Source organism: Sciurus vulgaris (genome assembly GCF_902686455.1).
Source record: "Sciurus vulgaris genome assembly, chromosome: 5".
NCBI classification, from domain to species: domain Eukaryota; kingdom Metazoa; phylum Chordata; class Mammalia; order Rodentia; family Sciuridae; genus Sciurus; species Sciurus vulgaris.
The window spans coordinates 161148794-161175611 of record NC_136465.1 but is presented as its reverse complement, the minus strand read 5'-3'; the positions used below and the strand labels follow the sequence as shown (position 1 = coordinate 161175611).

Genomic DNA, 26818 nt, shown 5'->3' with positions numbered 1-26818 from the left:
TCTGATAGCTTATTGATTACTTTGGGTCTTGACTTCCATCAGCCAATATAGGAGCTGCTTTGTGGGAGAAAGGACCAACTCTCTTAGAGTTTGATATTAAATGTTAGACAATGGGATAGAGGTTCTCATATTTCCAAAGAAATGCCCAAATATGCATAAAGTCACAAAACTTTACTCAACTAATCTCAAACATGAGATTTGAAATATGTTTTCAGAATTTTGTAATTTTTACAAAGTATCCATGAAAGTTAATTTTGAAGAAAGTTTTCAAATTCATATTATATGTCTCAAACGAATAGAATCCTTCCCTCCACACTAATATATTAAAAAGGGTTAAGAGATATTTTAAACAAGAAAGTTAAGCTTTCTTCATAACAACATTTTGGACTTATATATATGTCACAAAGTAGTTCTAAACTATTAGTATTTATTTTGTGCACACAAGTTTAAGAAAATATGATTATATGTTAGTTTTAGCAAATGAAAACCTTTAAACTGCATTTCTTGAGCTTGAATATAAACTAGAACTATGACTGTACATGTGCTAAAAGAGTAATTGTATATGCAAAATTTGTTAGTTTTGTGGTAACTTCAGTACTGTATTTATTGCTGTGGTGCACTTAGGAACACCTCTCTCTGTGTGTGTCTCTCTGTCCTGTAATTGCAGGCTGGCAGACTTAATTTGCAATAGTTTACTAAGACCATGGAGAAAAATTTATCTAAATGCTCATAATGATCAGAACATTCATTTCTCTACAATCCTATCTCAAATTTCCAACTCTCCTAAAACAATAGTTTTTATTTCATGGAAGTTAATTTAGAAATATTTCTGTTATATTACTTAATAAATTTCTTCATCCCTATGTAGTCTAGATATATATATATATATATATATATATATCCAAAAATAATTTAGAATAATTTTCTTTAGTCCTTTGCCAATAGTTCAGATTTGTTTTCTGCTTCTTTTCATTTAGCTTTAGTTTTAACCCTCTGCAAAGACACACGTTCTGGACAATCATTATTGGAGGGACTTTCACATGGACCAGCATCTATGGTATCAACCAGTCTCAAGTACAGAGATACATTTCCTGCAAAAGCAGATTCCAGGCAAAGATGTAAGCCAAACTATGGTGTATGAATCATTAATAACCATCAATTGCCTTTGTGGGAACTCTTCCATAAGTCAAATTTAGCTCAAGTTTAAATCTTTAGTGCCATGAAATTCCATGAGATAAATTATATTCTTGATTAGAAAAGGATCAAGCAGAACAAAGTGGTATTGTATGTTTAAAATCAGATATTTTAAAGTATTTATGTAAACATTAAGTAAAACAAACCTTATTAAATAAATAAACATTTCTTATGCATCTGTTTCTATAAGGTTGTATAGGGAATAAAATTATAAATAACTGTCTCTTGTCATAAGAGAACATAATATCAAGTACATAAAAATGAAGTAATAGTAGAGAGATATAATAGTACCATGAAACAATCAGAAGAAATGTTCCAAAGTGTATATATAGTAACTTGTATTTTATTTGCAACCTCAGCCATGGCTTTATAACCCTTCTCTAATAGTTGACTATTTGATCCTGGGCAAATTACTTAGTCTCTGTGAGTCTCAGTTTCTGATTTTATGAAATGGGTATAAGAAATACCATACATCTCATAGAAAGTTTTATAAAATACTGTGTTTGGCACACATGTGGTAGGGGTCTAATAAGTGTTAACTCCTTTTTCTACTTCATCTGTTTTAATGTGAAGGCAGAGGGTAGGTGGGAGATACCTGTTGATTTGGCAGAATGGATGTAAAGAATGATCATAATCTGCGCAGGTAGAGAAGGTGGGAAGGCATTACAGGTAGATGGGGTGATCTAGAAAAAAGCACAGGGTAGTAAGACCAGCAGGGCCAGGGACTCTCAAGCCCATCTTGGCTAGAGCAAAGACTATAGGATGACAGCTGGTCTTTCTCTGGAGGCTTCAAATCATGTTGGTGACCCTCATTCTCTGTGTTGGTAAATAAGATTGACTTCCTCACTTGCATTTAGGGACCTAAAAATTCTAAATAGATTAAGAGCACTGGGTAATTGGGGTAGGAAAAGAAACCTGGCAGTTCTATTTCTACTCAAAGGTGTCAGGTCAGGAGGCAATTTTTCAGAGTAAATTGGTTTAGAAACTATCTAAGTCTTTGCAAAACTCCACAACAAAAGGTCTATGTGAAGGTGGATTTAATAACTGGATATAGAATTCCTTAAAGAATGAGCTTACGAATTCTGGTATTTTAAGTTTTGAAATAATATAATTAATATATATATATATAGTAGTCTGTTGAACTTCTAATCTGTGTTAGAATTGAGGTTGCTCATAAAGTAATTGTGTAAAAGCTCTTCTTCTGTTTCTTTTAGAACATGAAACCAATTTTATAACTGAATCATTTTCCTCCATAATAACCCAATAAATCTCCTAAACAAGAAAACTACCTGAGCCCAGGGGACCCCTTTCCACCTGTTTTTTAATACTTGTGCTTCAGAAAGCATGAATCCCTGCCAAAAAGCCAAGGCCTACTGATGTTGATTGATAAGGGACAATAACATGTGGATAAGTGAGCTATTTGAATATTATTAAAGTTTAATAAAACAATATGGTTCTAACAGCATTAAACTCAAATATGAGTGAGGGAGGTGTATGAACATTAGAGTATCTGAGTATAATTTTCTGATGATTTGGAGATAAGATATAGTTACATGTACTTTGTTAGACAAAAAGGAAACATGGTGAAATTAATGAATTTAAGGGGAAAAGCTAGCCATCTGTTTGTTGTCTGGTACCTATTGCAGCATGGGTTCTCCAGGAAGCAGACTCTAAGATGAAGGTTAGCATGGAAGAATATATTAGGGAGCCTCCACCTATGTAAGGGAAGGGCAGGAAGCAGGATTGGCCAGAGGGAGAGAGTAGACTGTAATATAGTTTCAATAGAGGCCACCAGGGGAGCTCTGGAGTTGAGGACCTCAGATTGCTCCCAAGCTAGAGTGAGGGGACAGGGCCTTTAAACCTCTGAATCCTCTAGTTATTGGATGTGGGCTCTCCTCAGAGAAGAAGACATGACTTTGAGGGGCATAACACACTCTTCAAGCTAAGGTAGCTAATGACATTATCCATTCCAGACCCATTGGGAAAGATAACATAACCATCTTGGGGAGAGAAATCCTTACTAGTCAACTGATTATTAAGACAAAGCATTCAATGACATTCATACCAATAATAGCCATAACTACCTTTTAACAAGTGTTTATTATATGCCAAGTACTGTGCTATATGAAGTATACTGTTTTGTTTAGTCTTATACCTCTGTGAGATGGGCAATATATCTCTAGGTATAAGTGAAGAAACTGAGGATCACAGAGTCTAAATTACTTGTTCAAGATTCCATATGCAGAACTAGTATTTATACTAAGGGCTGAGTATAAACTCTCCTGGAGCACACAGCAAATGTTATAATGTTGAACATGACTTGGAAGAACCTGTCAAAGGAATACAAGTTTTTATTTCATACTTAATGGGTGGTCTTATGGAATACATTGAAACACGTTTGGTGAGTAGCTATATAGATGCTAACCATTTTTAGTAGTTTATAATTACATTATTTTTAAAAGAAAAATGAGTAATATTCACTGCTCTGTTGCCTATTAAAATACTTACTTCATGACATAAGGACCCAAACTAGTATAATTAGATACCATTATAAAGCTACCAATGCCCATGGAATTCCAACCAGGAGGCTATTCTCATTCAATGGAAGCATCATTTGTTATAAATATTTCCAGATATGTGTTGAAGTAAAAGATTGGACTAGAATTTTTAAAGTAGTAATTTGTTAACCAAAAAATAATGTACATTTGTTGAATATAAGCTTGACACTCTCTCCGATTCAAGCAACAGTTTTCTTAATCTTGGAGATAGAAATTACAATTTTAATTTGAGTCTTTGTTTTCCCTTCTTTAGGTCTCTCTACATCAATCTTTTGGGACTCTGGGTAATCCTCTTCTGCTCAGTGTTTTGTGGGCTTGCCCTGTATTCCAGGTACCATGACTGTGATCCTTGGACAGCCAAGAAAGTGTCTGAAGCAGACCAGGTTTGGTGCCAATGTCTTTTTTATACATGCATTAGAGACATTTGGAAAGCATATTGTTAGGGGGAAGAAGAGTTCATGTCTTCACAGAATACAGCAAATGGGCATAATCTAGTCATCTTTCAAAAAGCATTTGGCCAAAATTTATTTTAGCAGATAAAGTAAGAATGAAGAGTGCCATATCTAACGTTAAAATGTTGAAATACCTGGAAAAATTTTAGGCCAGGTGTTAAACAGAAATAACTTAGGGTGAGGAGTAGAAATGTAAACATAGTTGAAAAAAGAATACACAAATCATGGTACTGTAGAACATTTGTTGGATACTGTTAGATTGTTCACTTATAAACAGTTTATCTTCCAGTTTTTAAATGGTAGAAAAACATCTAATAAATGAACATGGCTTGAGTATTAATTATTTGATGAGATCCTGTGTCCAAATCTTTGCATGCTTCATTTAATTCTCACAACCCTGTAATCCTAACTTTATAGATGATAAAATGAATTTCAGAGAGGCTAATAAGTAAGAATAACTATGAGTACTTATCAAATACCATGGGCCAGGTACTATCCACACGTGCTTTACATAAATTTTAATTTTTTTATTTTCACAGCTGTGCTCTCAGGTAGGGACTATGATTATCTCCTTTTCAAAGATGAGGAAACTAAGGTAGAGTTAAGGTAACCAACTCATAAACCTGGAGCCAGGATTAAACCCAGGCAGACTGCCACTGGAGTCCCAAGAACCTCAGTGCCACGCATTGTCTATCAAAGAGTGTAACTAGAGTTCGAATCCAAGAGTACCTGATTCCAAAAGCCAGTTTTCTTGCCAAACTTCCTTACTAAGACTTTCTTATACATCTAGCATCTAGGGTCTCATTGGATGAAGATAAACTAAATTTTATGTGGATGCAAATACATCATTTACTTCAAAAAAAATGCAGCTTTGTAGGATGATTAAATGAGAGCATCTTGTAGCTGCATGTCTCAACCCCATCTTAACTTGACCTGTTTGACGAACAGTCCCTCTGAAGGTCTTGTCTACTCTGAAGATGGAGACACGATGTTCTTTCAGATTAAGAACATTTTGATTTTTATCAACCTTTATCATCTATGGTTTGTATCATGAGGACAAATAGGGATTTAAAGAATGTTTATAATATATCTTACCCTTACCCTGGACCAAAAAAAAAAAAAAAAAATTCTCCAGAGCATCTTACATTTGAGCCTACTTGTTATAGACTATATTCAGGGCATCTTGCTTCCTGCATCTAGAGAGCTCTTGCTGACACAGCTCCCCTCTCCATAACTCCAGTAGATGAGTCCATTAGTGTTGTTATTTAAGAATTAATTCAGGGGCTGGGATTGTGGCTCAGTTGTAGAGCGCTTGCCTAGCATGTGTGAGGCACTAGGTTTGATCCTTGGCACCACATCAAAAATAAATAAATAAATAAAATAAAGGTATTGTGTCCATCTACAACAAAAAAAAAATTTAAAAAATGAATTTAATTAACATTTCACTGAAGATACAATACTAATTAGACAGAGTCAGTGGATGATCATGTCAAACCTTATCCTCAGAAGACCAAAGGTATATATCCACTTCACTGATGATATATATCCCAGGCAAGCACAGCTAGTGCCTAGTTATAATTTCACTATTTTCCTACAAGCAATCTTATCTCATTGACTCTACTTATACCTGAGGGAATCATTCAAAGTATGAAGGAAGCCTACTGATAATTTTTGGGAAAATTGATCATAAGGTAAAAAATTTTGGACCTCATTATTATACTAATGATAAATACTTTACTTTTGCATATGATGGAATACTGTTTGAAGTTAAATTTTTAAAAATATCTTAGGAAAATTGGGCCTTGGTTTCATTTAGGGAGAAGTTCTATTTCTTTTTTCTTTACTTTCTTTTCTTTTTGGGGGGGGGGGGGTACCGGGGATTGAACTCAGAGGCTGTTGGCCACTGAGCCACATCCTCAGCTCTATTTCATATTTTATTTAGAGGCAGGCTCTCACCGAGTTGCTTAGGGCCTTGCTTTTGTGGAGGCTGGCTTTGAACTTGCCATTCTTCTGTCTCAGCCTCCCAAGCTACTGGAATTACAGGCATGCACCACTGCTGGAATTACAGGCATGCACCACTGTGCTTTTTTTTAAGGGGGTAGTAAAGAATTAATAAGCTTTGAAGAAAGTAGAGAAAGCATTCCTAAAGTAACAGGAATTCTTCCATCTCTCATCCATATACTATTGCTAAGAGAAATCAGAGAGTCTATGGAAACTGACAAGAAAGAGCATGACTTCTATTCTGCACTGTAGGACAAGTAATCAATAATGGCTCAATGCAAATAAAAGGATGCTTTTCTATAAAATTGTCCACTTAGGACTCTTTTGATTCAAAAACTAATTTTTCAGAAACATGGCCAAGTAGTACAGTCCTAAAGTCACATACCTGTCCATCCTTACTTAATATTTATTTTAAACATTTACATTATCAGAAAACAAGTTGGTATCAAGAACTTTCTGTAAAGAAGAGTGTTTCAGGGATTTGCTGAGGTCACACTCTATCCATCAATGTTTCACACTTTGTGCAAGTCAAATTTGGTCTTTAGTCTTGAGCAGTGACTCAATTAAATAGCTTTGAGGTATCAAATAAAGAGGATGCTACTCTCTTAAACACGGATGTGTGTAAAATGTTTCCTTAAGAATGGCTCTTATTTTTTCATGGAATAAAAGTTGCTTTTATTGAACATTTATTATATTCCATGTTCTATTCTAAAAGATCTACCTAGATTATGTAACTTACTCTTTACATTATCTCTATGAGTTAGTATTATATTACCCCTATTTTACAGACGGGGAAACCTAGGTTCAGAGAAATTAAGTAACCAAAGCCATATCTATTTGACTCCACAAGCTTGTTTACTTAACGATTGTCTTTTTGTTTCTTTAAGTGTTAGCGATTAGAGTTTTATGTGCTTGAAAATTTCAGTTATGTGGAGTAGCTTCTTCTATTTCTGAAAGAACCCTGATGCATTAGGTATTCATTGATTTTATTCAATAACAAATAGTACTTGAGCACATTTTGGAATTTTTCAGCTCATGCCTTATCTGGTACTGGACATTTTGCAAGATTATCCAGGAGTTCCTGGACTTTTTGTGGCCTGTGCTTACAGTGGAACACTAAGGTATGAACTATGACCCTATGAGCATGTTATTTCCCATAGGCATCTTTCTTTTCGTGTCGGTTAATTTGGGTGATAAAGCTGCATTCTAAACATGACACTGATGGCCCAAAACAGGCAAACTTCTCCACATATCCTCTCTTTTGGTCTGACTCTTATCTCTCTGGAGCAGTACACTTTGTCATCAGATCCCACTTTCAACCAGGCTTCTGATCTCTAATATACCATCTCACATCCTATGGGGTCATAGAAATGATCACTTGAAGGTAGCTTTCACTGATTATCAAAAATTGGTGCCTATAAGTCATGGTTTAAAGCATGCATGTGGCTAAAGCATAGTCAACTGGCAAATTAGAATTAGATTGCTTATTTACATGTTGAATAATATTCACTGTCTATAGAGTCTTGTGTTTTGTTATTGAACTTATTAATTGCACTTTCTTCTTGTGTTTGCTTCAGGGGATTGTTATCATCAACATGTACAGCATATGTTGATAAAAAGATTCAGGAAATTAATAATATTGACATTTAGATCATATATTACTGAGGATTAAAGATAGTTTTATGTACAAAATATGTATTTTACCATTGTTATATAATAATATTGAGTAATATATGTAAATTCTTTTTATAGACAGAAGGTTAACTGGAAAATAGAGGAAACATTAACTTATCCTTTCTTTTTTATTATTCAACCTGTGGTTGTTGTGTGAATCATTCTTAGATGATAACAGCTTCCAGAAGGAGGATGCTGTGATCATCAATGTTAACATGGCAATCTGGTTACATTTTAGAAGTGTCAGTTTGCTTCCTTATTTTCTATTCCCACAAAAAGTATTTTTAAAATTAAAGTATTGTGCCTTAAAATTATTTTTCCCCTTTCAGCACAGTGTCTTCCAGTATTAATGCCTTAGCAGCAGTAACTGTGGAAGATCTGATCAAGCCTCGCTTTAGGTCACTCTCAGAAAGGTCTCTGTCTTGGATTTCCCAAGGAATGAGTGAGTTTCCATTTTCACAATTCCATTTTCGCTCAGAGATGAATTATTTGAGATTCTAGAAATTCTTTTCCAATGAAGAAGTATTGTACCTCTGAGTGTGTATGTGTGTGTGTGTGTGTGTGTGTGCGTGTGTGTGCGTGCACATGTGTGTATCCTATGGCTTAATGCAGGCACAACCACATTTGCAGTCAAGATTTGGGAGATACATCAAACGTTTAGTTGCTAGTGGACCACACAGAACAATTTACAAGGGTCCTATTTGGCTTTCCTTGATAATGATCAATGACAAATCAACTTGCTAACATGTCTTTCATTCTTTTTTTTTTTCATTCATTTTTAATGATTCTATGAACTCATTATGTTGAGGCATGAGCCTTAAGGACATCATAGACAAGAACAGGACAGATGATTTGAGTGTTTTTCCAATAATTTTGAGTATTCCAAACCATAATCATGACTATTCATAACCTATCAAATGGAGAAGAATGAAGCTAAACATATTAGAACTATTAGTATTAGAACTATTAATATTAGGACTGAGAGGCATAAAAAATCATTGCAATAGGAATTCTTTTAAAGTAATGTACTTCACAAAGGTATGGGTATTAGTATAAGTAAGATAGGATAACAAAACATGAAAAATGTATTAATTTAAATCATGAGAAATTTCCCATTCTTTTTTTCTATATTTTTAATTTGAGCATGGGAAATTATATAGACTGATTTCAGGTAACTTTTGCTGGATGGAGTTTTCAAAATAAAAGTTTTCAGGGGGAATAATATTTCCCTAATTCTAAAAGCAACAGATGTACCTGGAGAAAATTTGGGAAATACTGAAAATCAAAAGAGGAAGAAAAATTCCACTGCCTACACAGCCTGACACAACTGGTGGTGGATTGAGAATTTCCATAAAGAAGTTTGGGTACAATAACTTGGTAGAAGAGGAAATATATTTTTCTTGAAGTGACCTTACTTTGCAAGTTTAACAGGAGAAGCTTGGGGGTGCCTTTATAATTGAGGGCCTAAGATTTCAAACTACCCCATGGTGTGAATTGCCCCTTCCCAGGAAAATGAATGCTGAAGGTCAGAAGAGTCCAATTTCTGGTGTGTTATGATTCTCCTCTCCTGCCTTGTTGCCCAGACCAGAGCTCTGGCAGGCTGAACACAGAGACCTGAGCCTTCCTTTATAGACAAATGTTTATGGAGGATTAAATTAATGCCACAATAGTTCTTAGTTTTAAAATCCCTGTAGTTAATTCCAGGGATTCTTTCCTTATATAATCTACTCTTACAACTAATCCTGAGACACAATATAAGGACTTTATTTGTCCTCTTTGTACACTGCTGATCTTGTAGGAAAATACCTCTTTCCTTGTTTTGCTGACTCCGAGGCGTGTGGCCTTTCTTCACCTCAGTCGCATTACTCACTTTGATTCAGAAATGCAGTAGCCTATTCCATTACCAATTCAAACTCTCTGGGTCAAAATTTTACCCTGCCTCTTATATCATACATCTAGGTGTGCTATATGGAGTCCTGTGTATTGGAATGGCTGCTCTGGCATCACTCATGGGAGCTTTGTTACAGGTAAGAACTGACGTCCGAAGGTTAAAGTCTTAGTCACTAAATTTATTTTTTTTTTAATGTCCTTGTGATCATCCTTCCAGACTTCTTTCCAAATGTATATCTATGCATGGATGTATCAAGATATAGAGATGACTAATTTATTTTATTAAAAATTTTGAAATTGAACCTTCTATTTTGAGATAACTGCAGATCCACATGTAGTTGTAATCAATAATACAGAGACTGCGTATCTCTTTTGCTGGGTTTCCCTCAATGGTCATATCTTGCACAAACATCTTGCAATGGGAACTTCTTGATTGGACAACATCACAGCCAGGATAGTCACATTGGTACAGTGAAGATACAGAATAATTATCACCATGAGGATCCCTCCAATGGCCTTCACGACCATTCCTGCTTCTCTGCTGCCCACTCTCTCCTTGACCTCTAGCAACCACCATTTTGTTATCCAGTCCAATAATTTTGTCATGTCAAGAATGTTATGTAAATTCAATCATATTGTCTGTAATCTTTTCCGATCTTCCTGGTTCTTGCTTTAAAAAGTGAATGTTGATAGTAACCTTGAATTTTTGTACCATGTGATGAGACTTTGGATCTTACATGGTCTATCTTAGCTGTCTTTCTCTGACACCACTTCGGTAGAGCGAGGGAGAGTACTTATTGCCACTTGGAGGTAGAAGTCCAGGTTTCCCAGTTGTCCTCAGTTAGCACCTCAGGGAGGAGCTCCTGGTTATGCTAGGTGTGTATGTGTAGCATACTATAAAAGACATATGGTGACATTAAGATTAAAGATAACCATAGGCCCACTCAAGTGTCTTGCAGGGTGGATACTGTGTGTCACTTAGCAGTGTGACGCAACCTGTCCCTGGGAATTTCCAGTCCTGGCTCAGGGACTTCCAGGAGACAAGGCCACCTCAGCACAGATGCAGGTCTCCTAAACCTTAGAACAAAGCTTACCCGTGCAAGAGTAGCTTCAACTCCCTTTGTGGAAGAAACACCCAGGAAGTGATCCAGACTGAATACAGATAAAAGAAGTCGGGGAGGAGCTCCTAGACTCTGAGATGGACTCTGGATGGACACTCTTGCAATTGGTCTGGCCCCTAAGTGTACTTGGTCCATGCCACAGGCTGGCTTTTGTTATTGTTTTATCTTTTCTTTTCTTTTCTTTTCTTTTTCTTTTGCTGTCTTGAAGAGCACTGTAAGACCCTTTATCACTCATGTGTTGTCTTTTCAGTATTTAAGTCACAAACAAAACAGATAAAGGACATCATATGGTTTACTCAATAGAATTCCAACTGAATATTAGTATAAATGACATATTTCATTTTATCTACATAAAAAGGTTAAAAAATGAAAGGCAATAACTTCACATTTAGTATTTATACATGAAGAAAAACTAGCCTGTGCAAACAGGTAATGTTTATTATGGCAAATTTCACTACTAGTCATAAGGTCCTCTAAAGAAACAAAGGGAGCACTTTCAAAGAGTGTCTAAGACCCATCTTCAAGGTAAATTGAACAAACAGGGAGAAATCACCCTTGAGGAAGTGGTTAACTAGGACCACCCACTGGCAATTGGGATGGAATAACGAAGTGAGCTGGTGAGTACTAACACCCATTTCTGTGGGAGAACTGAGAGTAGCTAGGAACTGTCTCTGATAAAGAAATCTGTGAAACCCTGCAGAGCATTCCACAGTGAGTCTGTTGGTTTTTATTCTGCTTTCTGGTGTAATGCTGCCTCCTGTGCATGCCTCTGTTGTGGAAATTGCCACCAGGCAACACCTTCCACTGTTGTTACTAAGATCACTCTCGCCCCAGTAAGCGGGGGCAGTCTCCAAAGAGGAGGATGGTGTTTGTGCCGGGGGAGGTCTTGAAACTGGAGTTATAACACCAGGGTCCACTCTCCAGGCCTCCCCAGGCCCACTGCCTATGAAATGAGACCCATCCAGCCGTGGGCAAAAAGGACAGGGCAACCTCTGTTGGCAGTAAAATTCCGAAGGGTGCCCTCAGACTGGCTCATCTGCAACAGACCGCAAGAATTCCTCCTGATTATACTTAAGGGCCCATCCACCCACCTACTAGATAGCTGAGCACCAACTTTTCCATCTACTGGAAGATGACTTCACTGATAACATTGTTGACCTATACCTGGGAGGGTCACACAGACCAACCCACCAAACCTGAGTACATTGCTTCCTGGTAAGGCCTTTACTGGTGGATTTGTCCAGTAGTCTCTTGGGCCTCTTCCACTGCTGTTTCTATAGCCCCTGACTCCTAAAAACAGTTGGTGAGACCGACAGCCATTTGATTTGGTTGGACCACATCCAAGATCAAGTATATTTGATATCACCTAACCTATAAGAATGCAGTTGAAATGAACTGCTTGAGGTGGTTTCTAAGACTCATCTTCGATGTACAATGAAGTCATCCCTGGGGAAGCTGGTGAACTAGGACCATCCATAGCTCCAGCACATGATAGGGTAGTCTCCACTGACACCATGACAGAGGTGGCTTTGTTCCTGCTGGGCCCTGGTGAAATTCCTGATTCTCCACTAGGCTTCTCTGTCTTTTAATGTCTCCACTGTGACATTATCCAACATAGGAGCACCCTGTTATAGGCAGGGGGACGGAATCACTGCAACCTACTTGGATTTTAGTGGTATGGGTGTAGGTGGGGTGACAGTTTAGTCTGAGGTGTTTGAATGGAAAGCGGCACTTGGTGACTAAAAGTTTTCTTTCTAGGCTGCTCCTTTTCTTGTCCTGTGTCTATAGAGGGCAGGATTTTGTTGAAGTTTTTTTTCTCCTGTGCCTAGAGCTCTTTCTGGGTTAACTCCCTTACTGTAAGACTGGGTATATAAAGCAAAAAAGAAAACTTAGAGAATTCACCAGGTTGCTCTTCAGGCCCCAAGGTAGCCTGTCCACCTTTTCTCCACCTTTCAGATTCTTTTCATGTTCTTCTTATGTTTATTTTATATGTAGCATCCAGCATGTTTAACTTTATTAAGAAGTGGAATAGAGAAAAATATGTCTGCTGTATCTTCTCAGAAGTGGAAAAACCTAAATTTGTTTATTTTTTGTTGTTTTGTTTTACCCTAAGGGTTCATTACTCCCTGCAGCATTTGTTAGCTTTATTCTTACAGAGAATATTTTTGGGTTGGAAAGCTCCCTTCTGCTTCTGGGCAATTGTGATGGAGAAGATAGCCAATCTTTGGAACGATTTCTTTCTGAACTTGGTGTGTACTTTGCCATCTTTAGCATGTATGCCCCGGCATGGGCACCTAGCTCTGCCTAGAGTACCCTTCCTCTCTACTTCAACTGCCTAAGTTTTACTTATTCCTCAACTTAAATGTCATTTATTCAAACAGACCTTTTATCTTACCTGGCTAAGTTTGAGCTAAATGTGACCAGAGCGACATCAATTCCTTTATCATCTCCATTGTTATGCTTTATTTCTGTTATGTGTTTGATTTGTTTGTTTTACTAAGTGGTCTGTAATATCATGAGGGGGAGGATTATGGGACATCTTGTGACTACTTCAGTAGGCATTTAGTAAATTCAGCTTGAATCTACCTGTTTAGCTATTGGTACATAAATACCCACTTATTTGATCACCTTCAGTACTCTTTGACTATGTGGGCTCCTCCTCTGGGACTTTTGCACCTCCTCATTATCTAGAAACAAAGGTTGATAATGAGCAAAGCTGGAGCCCTCCAGAATCCTGCTTCAGCCCTAAGCTTGGGTCCATTCTGATTGGCTGCAGCTTTGAGCATACATGTTGTCAAAATAGTTTGATCTCATCCTTTATTATATGAGTGAATGAACTGGTACAGAAGCTCCAGGCCTATCCAGCACACCTAACCATAATGAATTACCTGCTTCTGAGTGTGCTTTTCTCCAGCATCACTGCTGTTAGCTCTTATTGCGATTGCCCTTTTTTTTTCCCCCGGTACTTTGCCTCTGGCCTGATTGTATGCAGTGAGATGTCCTCACAGAGTCATCTTAACTCCAAGTCAGTTCTTCCTTTTTTTTTTTTTTTTTTTTTTTTTTTTTTTTTATTGTCAACAAATGGGATACATGTTGTTTCTCTGTTTGTACATGGCGTAAAGGCATACCATTTGTGTAATCATAAATTTACATAGAGCAATGTTGTTTGATTCATTCTGTTATTTTTTTCCCTTCCCCTCACCCCTCCCACCCCTCTTTACCCTCTATACAGTAGTTCCTTCCTCCATACTTGCCCCCCTCCCTAACCCTAACTCTAACCCTTCCCTCCCCCCCATTATGTGTCAACCTCCACTTATTAGCGATATCATTCGTCCTTTGGCTTTTTGAGATTGGCTTATCTCACTTAGCATGATATTCTCCAATTTCATCCATTTGCCTGCAAATGTCATAATTTTATCATTCTTTATGGCTGAGTAATATTCCATAGTATATATATACCACAGTTTCTTTATCCACTCATCAATTGAAGGGCATCTAGGTTGGTTCCACAGTCTGGCTATTGTGAATTGAGCAGCTATGAACATTGATGTGGCTGTATTTCTGTAGTATGCAGATTTTAAGTCCTTTGGGTATAGGCCAAGGAGTGGGATAGCTGGGTCAAATGGTGGTTCCATTCCAAGTTTTCTAAGGAATCTCCACACTGCTTTCCATAGTGGCTGCACTAATTTGCAGCCCCACCAGCAGTGTATGAGTGTACCTTTCTCCCCACATCCTCGCCAACACCTGTTGTTGCTCGTATTCTTGATAATCGCCATTCTAATTGGGGTGAGATGGAACCTTAGGGTGGTTTTGATTTGCATTTCTCTTATTACTAGAGATGTTGAACATTTTTCCATATGTTTGTTGATTGCTTGTAGATGTTCTTCTGTGAAGTGTCTATTCATTTCCTTAGCCCATTTGTTGACTGGACTGTTTGAATTCTTGGAGTAGAGTTTTTTGAGTTCTTTATAGATTCTGGAGATTAGTGCTCTATCTGAAGTATGATTGGCAAAGATATTCTCCCACTCTGTAGGCTCTTTCTTCGCATTGCTGATAGTTTCCTTTGCTGAGAGAAAGCTTTTTAGTTTGAATCTATCCCAGTGGTTGATTCTAGCTTTTATTTCTTGTGCTATGGGAGTCCTGTTAAGGAAGTCTGGTCCTAGACCAACAAGGTGAAGATTTGGACCTACTTTTTCTTCTATAAGGTGCAGGGTCTCTGGTCTGATTCCGAGGTCCTTAATCCATTTTGAGTTTAGTTTCGTGCATGGTGAGAGATATGGGTTTAGTTTCATTCTGTTGCATATGGATTTCCAATTCTCCCAGCACCATTTGTTGAAGAGGCTATCTTTTCTCCATTGCATATTTTTGGCCCCTTTGTCTAGTATGAGAAAATTGTATTTATTTGGGTTTGTGTCCGTGTCCTCTATTCTGTACCATTGATCTACCTTTCTATTTTGGTACCAATACCATGCCGTTTTTGTTACTATTGCTTTGTAGTAGAGTTGAAGATCTGGTATTGCAATACCCCCTGTTTCACTCTTCCTGCTAAGGATTGCTTTAGCTATTCTGGGTTTCTTATTCTTCCAGATGAATTTCATAATTGCTTGCTCTATTTCTGTAAGGTACGTCATTGGGATTTTAATTGGAATTGCATTGAATTTGTATAGCACTTTAGGTAGTATGGCCATTTTGACAATATTAATTCTTCCTATCCAAGAACATGGAAGATCTTTCCATCTTCTAAGGTGTTCTTTAATTTCTTTCTTTAGTGTTGTATAGTTCTCATTGTAGAGGTCTTTCACCTCTTTTGTGAGATTGATTCCCAAGTATTTTATTTTTTTCGAGGCTATTGTGAATGGGGTAGTTTTCCTAATTTCTCTTTCTGAAGATTCATCACTTATGTATAAAAATGCGTTGGATTTATGGGCATTGATCTTGTAACCAGCTACTTTACTGAAATCACTTATGAGTTCTAAGAGTTTTCTGGTGGAATTTCCAGGTTCCTCTAAATATATAATCATGTCATCAGCGAACAGGGATAGTTTGAGTTCTTCTTTTCCAATTCGTATCCCTTTAATTTCTTTGGTTTGTCTAATTGCTCTGGCCAGAGTCTCAAGAACGATGTTGAATAGAAGTGGTGAAAGAGGGCATCCCTGCCTTGTTCCAGTTTTTAGGGGGAATGCTTTCAGTTTTTCACCATTTAGAATGATATTAGCCATGGGCTTAGCATAAATGGCCTTTACAATATTAAGGAATGTTCCCACTATCCCTATTTTTTCTAGTGTTTTGAGCATGAAGGGGTGCTGTATTTTATCAAATGCATTTTCTGCATCTATTGAAATAATCATGTGATTCTTGACTTTAAGTCTATTAATATGGTGAATTACGTTTATTGATTTCCTGATGTTGAACCAACCTTGCATCCCTGGGATGAAACCCACTTGATCATGGTGCACTATCTTTTTAATATGTTTTTGTATGCGATTTGCTAAAATTTTGTTGAGAATTTTTGCGTCGATGTTCATTAAGGATATTGGTCTGAAATTTTCTTTCCTTGATGAGTCTCTGTCTGGTTTAGGTATCAGTGTGATATTGGCTTCATAGAATGAGTTTGGGAGGGTTCCCTCCTCTTCTATTTTATGGAATACTTTGAGAAGTATTGGAATGAGCTCTTCCTTAAAGGTTTTGTAGAACTCGGCTGAGAACCCATCTGGTCCCGGACTTTTCTTTGTTGGTAGGCTTTTGATGACTTCTTCTATTTCAGTACTTGAAATTGGTCTATTTAAATTGTTTATGTCCTCCTCATTCAGTTTAGGCAATTCATATGTCTCTAGAAACCTGTTGATGTCTTCGAAATTTTCTATTTTGTTGGAGTATAGATTTTCAAAATAGCTTCTAATTATGTTTTGTATTTCCATCCTGTCTGTAGTGATATTTCCTTGTTCATTCCGAATTTTAGTGATTTGGGTTTTCTCTCGTCTTCTCTTTGTTAGTGTGGCTAAAGGTTTATCAATTTTGTTTATTTTTTCGAAGAACCAACTATTTATTTTGTCAATTTTTTGTATTGTTTCTTTTGTTTCAATTTCATTGATTTCAGCTCTGAGTTTAACAATTTCCTGTCTTCTACTACTTTTGGTGCTGTTCTGTTCTTCTTTTTCTAAGGCTTTGAGCTGTAGTGTTAGGTTGTTTATTTGTTGAGTTTTACTTCTTTTATTAAATGCGCTCCATGAAATAAATTTCCCTCTAAGTACTGCTTTCATAGTGTCCCAGAGGTTTTGATATGATGTTTCTTTGTTCTCATTTACCTCTAAGAATTTTTTAATTTCCTTCCTAATATCTTCTGTTATCCATTCATCATATAATAGCATATTGTTTAATCTCCAGATGTTGGAATAGTTTCTGTGTTTTACTCTTTCATTTATTTCTAACTTCAATCCATTATGATCTGATAGAATACATGCTAGTGTCTCTATCTTCTTGTATTTGCTAACATTAGCTTTGTGGCATAATATATGGTCTATTTTAGAGAAGGTTCCATGTGCTGCTGAGAAGAAAGTGTATTCACTCTTGGTTGGATGGAATATTCTATAATGTCCGTTAAGTCTAAATTATTGATTGTGTTGTTGAGATCTATGGTTTCTTTGCTCAATTTTTGTCTGGAAGATCTGTCCAGTGGTGAGAGCGGCGTGTTAAAATCACCTAGTATTATTGTGTTGTGGTCTATTTGGTTTCTGAAATTGAGAAGGATTTGTTTGACATACATAGATGAGCCACTGTTTGGGGCATAGATGTTTATGATTGTTATATCTTGCTGATTTATGCTTCCCTTAAGCAGTATGAAATGACCTTCTTTATCCCTTCTGACTAACTTTGGCTTGAAGTCCACATTATCGGAAATGAGGATGGATACTCCAGCTTTTTTGCTGAGTCCATGTGCATGGTATGTTTTTCCCCATCCTTTCACCTTTAATCTATGGGTATCTTTTTCTATGAGGTGAGTCTCTTGCAGGCAACATATTGTTGGATCTTTCTTTTTAATCCAGTCTGCCAGTCTATGTCTTTTGATTGATGAATTCAGGCCATTAACGTTCAGGGTTATTATAGAGAAATGATTTGGTTTCCCGGTCATTTGGTTCATTTTTAAAATTTTGTTTATTTATTTGTTTGACACAACTTGTTTCCTCCTTTATTTGACAATTCCTTTAGGATAATTCCTCCCTTTGCTGATTTGCTTCTTTGTTTTTCATCTCTTCCTCATGGAATATTTTGTTGAGAATGTTCTGTAATGCTGGCTTTCTTTTTGTAAATTCTTTTAGCTTTTGTTTATCATGGAAGGATTTTATTTCATCGTCAAATTTGAAGGTAAGTTTTGCTGGGTATAAGATTCTTGGTTGGCATCCATTTTCTTTCAGGGCTTGAAAAATGTTGTTCCAGGACCTTCTAGCTTTTACGGTCTGGATTGAAAAATCTGCTGATATGCGTATTGGTTTCCCCCTGAATGTAATTTGGTTCTTTTCTCTCACAGCCTTTAAAATTCTGTCTTTATTTTGTATGTTAGGTATTTTCATTATAATGTGCCTTGGTGTGGGTCTGTTGTAATTTTGTGTATTTGGAGTCCTGTAAGCCTCTTGAACTTGATTTTCCATTTCATTCTTCAGATTTGGGAAATTTTCTGATATTATTTCATTGAATAGGTTGTTCATTCCTTTGGTTTGTTTCTCTAGGCCTTCCTCAATCCCAATAATTCTTAAATTTGGCCTTTTCATGATATCCCATAGTTCTTGTAGATTCTGTTCATGATTTCTTACCATCTTCTCTGTTTGTTCAGCTTTGTTTTCAAGGTTAAATATTTTGTCTTCAATGTCTGAGGTTCTGTCTTCCAGGTGTTCTATCCTATTGGATATGCTTTCTATCGAGTTCTTAATTTGGTTTATTGTTTCCTTCATGTCAAGGATTTCTGTTTGGTTTTTTTTCAATATCTCTAACTCTTTATTGAAATGATCTTTTGCTTCCTGTATTTGCTCTTTTAACTGTCGATTGGTGCGATCAATCAATGCTTGCATTTGCTCTTTCATCTCATCATTCCATGCTTGCATTTGCTCTTTCATCTCCTCGTTTGCTTCTCTGATCATTTTAATTATGTACATTCTGAACTCCTTTTCTGTCATTTCTTCTGCCATGCTGTCATTGGGTTTTATTGATGTAACATCTAGATTTGTTTGCAGCATTTTCTTTCCTTGTTTTCTCATGTTGTTCAGATATCAGTGGACCGCTGAGATATTACAGATTTCCTCTGTTGATTTACAATGACCCTGAAGATTTCTATATATATCCCCTCTTAGCCTTCAGTAGGCTGAAGTCTTGGAGGAGGTTGATAATGCGGTGCTCCACAAGGAAGCTGCCTCTCTAGGAGTGGTGGCCTTCAGGTGGGGTATATTCCCTGCTAGTGGGCAGAGGTGCCTCCACTTATTGACCAATGGTCATCCAAAGGGGACCTAGGCTGTGGGCTGAGGCAAGGCCTGTTTGGGCCTGAGTCTCTGGTTTTACCGTCCTTGTGGGAAACCTCACCCAGCAGGGAAGACTCACCCGGTGGGGAGGTCTCGCTGGTCAGTTTCCTCCTAGAGGTTCCCCTCAATTTACAGCTACCGCCTGGGCTGGGCTGCCTTCCTCTGCAAAGTTTCCAGGGGCCCGGCCCTACCTCCTGGGCCTGGGAGCCTCACCCTTCGCAGATGAATCTCCTTAGGCTGCCCCTCCTCAGAGAATTTGCCCATAGGCCTGGAACCTTCGCTCCGCCCTAAGCCTGTCTCTGTGCGGCTCTTCCACCCAGAAGCCTCCTAGATCCTGGGACCCTGTTCTGCACCTAATCGCCTGGCTGCGTGGCCCCTCCTCTGAGCAGCCACCTGTGGCCCCGAACAATCGCTCTGAGTCCCAGAGACCCGCCACAGGCCTCTTCCTCCAGACAGCCGCCCAGTATGCCGGTGCGGTCACTAGGAGTCCAAGAAACTCACTTCGTGCCTCCTCCTCCCACCAACCACCCGTAGCCCGGGGCAATCAATCACTCCGAGTCGAAGTGACCCTGCCCGTTCCTCCTCCTTCTCCAGATAACCCCCCGGGTGTTCAGGAGCAGTCCCTCTGAGTGGCTCTGAATCCACGTGACCCTCTGCACGGGTCCTCTGGGCAACCGCCCGGAGCTCTGGTGTGGTCCCTCAAGACCAAGCGTCCCACCACGCTTCTCCTCCAGGCAGCCCCCTGTGTTCAGGAGCTGTCACTTTAAGACCAAACAACTCACCACTCGCCTTCTCCTCTGAGCAGCCGCCTGGAGCGCTAATGCAGTCACTGCGAGTCCAAAGGACCCGCCGCGCTCCTTCTCCTCCTTCTCCTACTCCTCCGGGCAGGCCCCGGGGTTCAGAAGTGGTCAGGGTCCAAACAGCTCGCCACGCAGCCCCTTCTCTGGCAACGGCCTGTAGTTCCCGTATAGTCACCCGAATCCAAGCGGCCGCTCCTCTTCCTCCTTGTCCTCAGGGCAGGCCCCGGTGTTCAGAAGCGTCGTTCTGATTCCAAACAGCTCGCCACGCGGCTTCTCCTCTGGCAACCGCCTGCAGCTCTGGCGCAGTCTCTCCGAATCCAAGTGGCCACGCTCCTCTCCTCCTCCTCAGGGCAGGCCCCGGTGTCCTGAGTCCACACAGTTCTCCCCGCCACTCCTTCCCCCGGGCAGCCGCCGGAGCCCCAGTGGCTGCTCCGAGTCCCAGCGCTGTGCCGAGCGGCCTCCTCTATGGCGCTCCAGCGGGGGGAGGGGCGTCTCGCCGGCAGTTCTACTTCACAAAGTTTCCTGCATTCCGGGACCCCCGTCCCATCCGGGATGCCCCCCCAGGGGGTGAGAGTCACCCGGCTACTTTGAGTTGGTCCCAAGCGTCTCAATATCTCCTCTCTTGAATCCTGAGTTCTGGAGCAACACGTAATGCAGCCACCCTCTAGGCCGCCATCTTGAAAACCCCCAGTTCTTCCTTAATTCATTGCAAACCAAGGTCTTATTCCTCTATCAGATTCTGTTTTGAATATCTGCCTTGTGTCTCCAAAACTGGCTCGCTGATCATCCTATTGTAACTGAGTTTGTAGGTTGTGTGATATCTTTTCATCTTCGGTGGAGTCTCTTGCAGCCTAATGGATTCTGCCGCGAACAGACTCCTGACTGCTTTCCTAAGTTCATACCTACTCAGACACCACTTCTCTCTCATCAGTGCCCACCCTTCTTTCTCTGTTTCACAAGATAGTCTTTAAAAATCGTTTTAATCAAGGACTACAGTCGATAGCTTTTAGCATTTCATTGACTTGATATTTTCTCTTTGATTTATCCATTTTTTGTTATTCCCCTTTCCTATAGACAGACCAAAATGTCCCCAATTCTTCCTTTTAAGGTCTTGTTCATTCTTTATTTCTAATTAATATGTAAAGCTGTACATACTTACGGGGTATTACAGGATGTTCAATACATGTACACATTATGTAATGTTCAAATTAGGGTAAATATATTTATCATTTCAAGTATTTATCATTTATTCTAGCTTTTTTGAAATACACAGTCTATTGTCACATTATTATCTATAGTCACTCTTCTATGCCATAGGACACTAGAGCTTATAAAACTATAATTTAGTACTTGTTGACCATTCTTTCCTCATCCTTCCCTTTCTCCTACTCATGCAGGCTGCACATTTGACTCTCGGGGGTGTGCATGTCTCGGAAGCTTCTGTTATTTGTATTGCCTCCTGCTTCACATGGTCCATCTTATTCACTCTCATGGTTTCAGCATCCCTACATCAAAGCAAATGTTTCAGTTATCCAACTAGATTTTAAGTATATTTCTGCATCACTTGGTACATCTTTGTTTTAATCATATTTTTCATTCTAGTCCACCCATAAGGAGCCAGATGAGAAATGGCACATGAGTTTCATCACCATCAATGTCAACAGCAGTGCTTATGTTAAAGCAGTTTCGCTTTGAGGAGCATTTTGAGACTACCAGGGCAAGGGAGTGCTGCCATCTGTCAGAACAAGGAAGAGAGAGTGGTCATGACTTGGGCATCCGTTCCAGGGCTCCCATTATCTCACGACTCTGTCTTCTTGCCTTTCGTTGCCTCTTTTGAGGGTGCCTGAAGGAAGAGATGGGCAATTGAACTGAGAAGCAGAAGTTTCCAGGTTCCAGTGACCTTATTGCCAATGACAAGGCTGCCATGAATCCAACTCTGATTTTCTGGAGGGGTCAAATGCTTTAAATTCTCATCTTGATGAAATTATTTTGAAACGTTTTTGTTTGGATTTGAAATTGCTAATTGCTAACTTTATATTATTTTTGTCGGCAGCACTCAGCATATTTGGCATGGTTGGTGGACCACTGCTGGGCTTGTTTTCTCTGGGCATTTTGGTTCCCTTTGCCAACTCAATTGTAAGTATAAAAAAATGAATATGTATAAAGTTTACTTTTCCAACTAAAGAGACAGTTTTACATATACCCCCCAGTTTTAAATATACAATGCTTTGAGATCTGTCATCAGTTACTTGTCTTGATGACTTAAATTACTCATTTGACTTTGATGCTTTAATGGAGGGTACAGTGAAGGGCTGTGCATTGATACCTTGTGTATATGAAGCTAAATGGAAACTTCCAGAATTATATAGTGAAAATTTAAATATCCATGATATAACTAAAGGAGAAACAGTTTTCATGCATTTATTTATTTTTTTGCCCTTAAGAATTAATGGCTAGGATTTAAGAAAGGAGATCAATAGGCTTAGACATGTGAGATTTAAGAACAATAAAGCTGTGAGTAGCCAGAGTACAGGAAAGAGAAGTAATAAGATTTTCACCACTTTGACCAGGAAGAGTTTGATATTTATAACTCTACCTTCCAAAATATGGTTTCTAACTCATAAGAGGTGATTATAATTGAGTATTATCCAGAAAGAGGTAATATCTCTGTTCTCCTTTATAATCATATCTGGGCTTAGGAAAAGTAATTTTTAGTTGGAATAAATGAAATACAAATTATTTCTCTTAAAGCTACTTCTCTGAAAGAAAAAAGCCCACTGGTTCAGTTCTGCTATATGATGAAATTCAGGAAAAACATAATAATGTACATATAGTTATTCCAGATGTTTATAGAGTAACTATTGGGCTATGACTCAACATGCAGAATTACATTTTCCTTATAAAGCATTGGAAATTGGCAGGTACTAATAAGGGCTATTATTATTATTATTATTTATTAATATAATTCTCCATGTGTCATGAAAAAGCTAGTTTGGTAGAAGTTCATACAATTAAAAAGAGTATTTTCTGTCATGCTTAGAAAGGTGAAGCTTTGATAAGATTCTTTGCATTATGAAATGCATAATGACTTATTGAGTGTCTGGGGAATAAACAAAGATCAGTTTTTGGTTCTTGACATTTATTGCTACCACAAAGTCCTCCAAAAGAGTTGTAGATGATTAGGTCCAACTTGCCTCTTTCGGGGGGGAGACAGGAGGAATAAGATACTATTTTTCTTCTCATAGGAAGTACCTCTTCTTAACCATATCCAAGTTTTATACCCAAAGGTTGTCTGCCTTCCTTTTTTGGAATGACTTTCTTTCTCTCCTCTCTTTCTCTCTCTCTCTCTCTCTCTCTCTCTTTCTCTCTTTCTCTCTCTCTCTCTCTCTCTCTCTCTCTTTCTCCCTTCCATTCAGTGAATATTTATGGACTAAGCACTGTCTTGGGAGTAGAGCTCTGGATGTTTCTGCCCTTGTAGTTTTTATAATTTTGTGGATCCTTGATCAAGTATGTTAGTTTTTCATCTCTGTGAACAAAATGTCTGACAAAAATAACTTAGAGGAGGAAAAAGAGTTTATTTTGGCTAAACAGTTTCAGGGGTTCAGTTCATGGATGACTGATTCCATTGTTCTGGGCCTAAGGTGAGGCAATGTTTCATGGCAGAAGGGCATGGCAGAAGAGCTGTTCATGGCATCCAAGAAGCAGAGGGAAGGGGAACGTACTGCAGGGAATTCCAGCTTTTATGGAGCACACCCCCAGTGACCCAGCTTCTCCAGGCACGCCCCACCTGCCTACATTTATCACTCACTTAATTCATTCCGACTGGGATGGACTTATTAGGTTATAGCTCTCATAATCTAGTTCACCTCTGAATATTCCTGCATACACAGGTACTTTTGGGGGGACTCCTCATATGCAAAATATAGCATCAAGCCATGTATCCCACTAAGAGTAAGCTAAGTCTGGCCTGTCAACAGATGGCCACGCACTATACCAATCTCATCTTATTAAAAAAAATGTGCTCCAACTATGTGTCCAGTAAGTGCAAGAGAAAAATTCTGATTTCAGCTCTCAAGGAGTTCATAGTTTATGAAAGAGCTTATGAAAATCCTTGTCCCCAATGTGAGTCTCCCGATCTGATTGACAACCTTCTCACTTTCTCACCAGCACATGTCTGTTTCTTACCCTGTAATTTCACTTTTATTTTCCCCCTAACCTCAGATGCTCCTGCCTTTCCTCTCCATACAGAGCCTGAGGCTCAGGCCACCCTCACTGATCTTGATTCCTAAATTTCTCTACAGGGGGAGGGGCTTTCCAGCTCAGGGTTTACTCTTGTCCCTGTCATTGGGAACCAGGGCTTACATCATTCAAGACCTAACAGAACAGCTGGATTTCTGGTGAAAAGGGGGTACCCAAGTCTTATATTTCAGAGGGCACAGCTAACCAAATTTTCCCTTCCCTGTCTCCATTTACCTTTAGAGAGACTTGGTTTGGTTGTGGGCACTATCACGGTCATTTGCTAATTCCCTCCTAATTGTCCTACAACTCAGTTAGAATTTTGCATGTAGTCAAATATAAGGATAAACTGATATGTTCTCTTTGCACATATGGAGGGCTATTGGTTCAGATTAAATGATTAGGTGACAATTATCTTGCAGTCAATTATGTGACTGTTTTTGTTTTTTGGATGTGAAAAGAAGGCCAGAGAAGAGTACTGGCGATGGGAACAGAGGAAAAAATGGAAATATGTGATATTTGAAAAGAAAAATGGTTAAGAACTCATGATTGGTTAAAAGTGATGGAAAATGGAATGGGATTACAGAGGCTGCAAGGCCTGGATGAGGGACCAGGGCCCTGTGGTACCCCCGACAAGAGTCAGCGATCCTGCAAGGAAGTCTAGTTTTAGGAAGGGAGTTGGTGAATTTGCTTGGATCATGTTGAACTTAACTTTTTAGTGTGATTTTCATTTCAAAGCACATTGTATTTTTCTTTCAAAAGCGTTTTCTTTCTTCAGGGAGCAATTTTTGGCCTGTTGACTGGCTTTGTCATTTCTTTATGGGTTGGAATCGGTGCTCAACTTTATCCTCCACTTCCTGAGAGAACTATGCCATTACCTCTTGAAACCCATGGCTGCAACAGCACTTACAATGGGACGAATTTGATGACGGCCACCGCAATACCATTTTCTACTAGTGCTTTTCAAGTACACAATGTTGAAAGGTACCAAGTTTTATAACATAGCCCTAAAATTTATATGACAAAGAGAGAACTCCAGTTGCTTTTTGTCTTGTCTGTAACACTGTGTTTTTCCTCATTCTGAAATGGGTACAACCATTTCAGCTGAAATATCTGGCTGAAATATCTTATTAAGCAATAGCAAAAAAAAAAATTGATATCTTCTTTATTTGTACAACAATTTCTGTCTTATCTGAATATCTAAAGGAGACTCAAATATTAATTTAACAATTTTATGGATGAACTCTACCAAACACCAGCTCTAGCTGCTTAAAAGAATTGTCTCTTTGAAAAACTTTTATAATGAAAAACTCAATTATAAAAGAAATATTGCTTATATAGCTTTGAAATAGATCCTTTACTATTATGGTTTAGATAGGTGCCCCAGCTCCAAAAGCTCATGTGTGAGTCCATGCAAGAAAGTTTAGAAGTGAAATGATTGGGTTATGAGAGATTTATCCAAATCAGTACATGAGTCCTCTGATAGGGATTAACTAGTTGATAACTGTAGGCAGGTAGAGTGTGGCTGGAGGAGGTGGGTCATTGTGTGCCTTTGGGATACATATTTTGTCCCTGGTGAGAGCAGGAGTCTCTTGTTGCTTCCCGATGAGATGTCCTGAGCTGCTTTCCTCTGCCACACCCTTCCACCAAGATGTCCTGCCTCACCTCAGGCCCAGAGCAATGGAGTTGGCCATCGGTGGAACCATCAGAGTCAGATAAACTTTTCCTCCTCTAATTGTTTTTGTCAGGTCTTTTGGTCATAGTGGTGAAAAAGCTGCCTAAAACATCTACTAACTAAAGAATGATTCTAAATCTTTAAAACTCTAGCAATGAGTTACAGTGATGACCTTTTTGCTGAAGTTTTTAATTATGTAGTATATTTTTGAGCCTATGAACACTGAGGTTGTCTGACTTAGTGAAATGATGGAGACCTGTTGGCAAAGGAGTCTTATTTGAATAGACAGGGATATGAGGGCAAGACTGTCTTTAGTGGATACATAAAAGCACAGGCTTAAAGCACAAAAATTTTATAGATATATTTGAGGAATGCAAAAATAAGGCCACTGTCCAAACTATTGCCACAGTGCCAGCTTGCATAGAATGACACTATTAAAGAATCATTACTTTAGGGTCTAGATAAGGTGTCTCCTGGAAGAAAGAACATTGCCACACAGCCACTAATAGCAAAGCCATTCTTGTCCTGTAGTGAATTCAGCTGTGAGAATGCTTGCTATTAGGACTTTGAGGCAGGTAAACTCTCCATGTGTAGAGAGGAAAGGTATTTCCAGAGTCTCAGGCAAATTTAGCTGGCAAAATTAGGTGCTGTGTGGAGAGAGCCAAAAAAAAAAAAAAAAAAAAATTGGGGAGATGAAGGGACTAATTGGA

At 38.6% G+C, this 26818-nt stretch overlaps 1 protein-coding gene across 1 annotated transcript in view; it reads left to right on the top strand.

Annotated features, from left to right (window-relative positions):
• Positions 1–26818, top strand: part of LOC306661994 (sodium-coupled monocarboxylate transporter 1) — a 51189-nt gene that overhangs the window by 17093 nt on the left and 7278 nt on the right. The window contains exons 6-12 of the mRNA XM_079141409.1: positions 978–1118; positions 4006–4135; positions 7238–7326; positions 8209–8321; positions 9839–9906; positions 22247–22333; positions 25212–25417. Of these exons, the coding sequence (XP_078997535.1) occupies positions 978–1118; positions 4006–4135; positions 7238–7326; positions 8209–8321; positions 9839–9906; positions 22247–22333; positions 25212–25417 (834 nt within the window). The remainder of the gene's footprint in view (positions 1–977; positions 1119–4005; positions 4136–7237; positions 7327–8208; positions 8322–9838; positions 9907–22246; positions 22334–25211; positions 25418–26818) is intronic.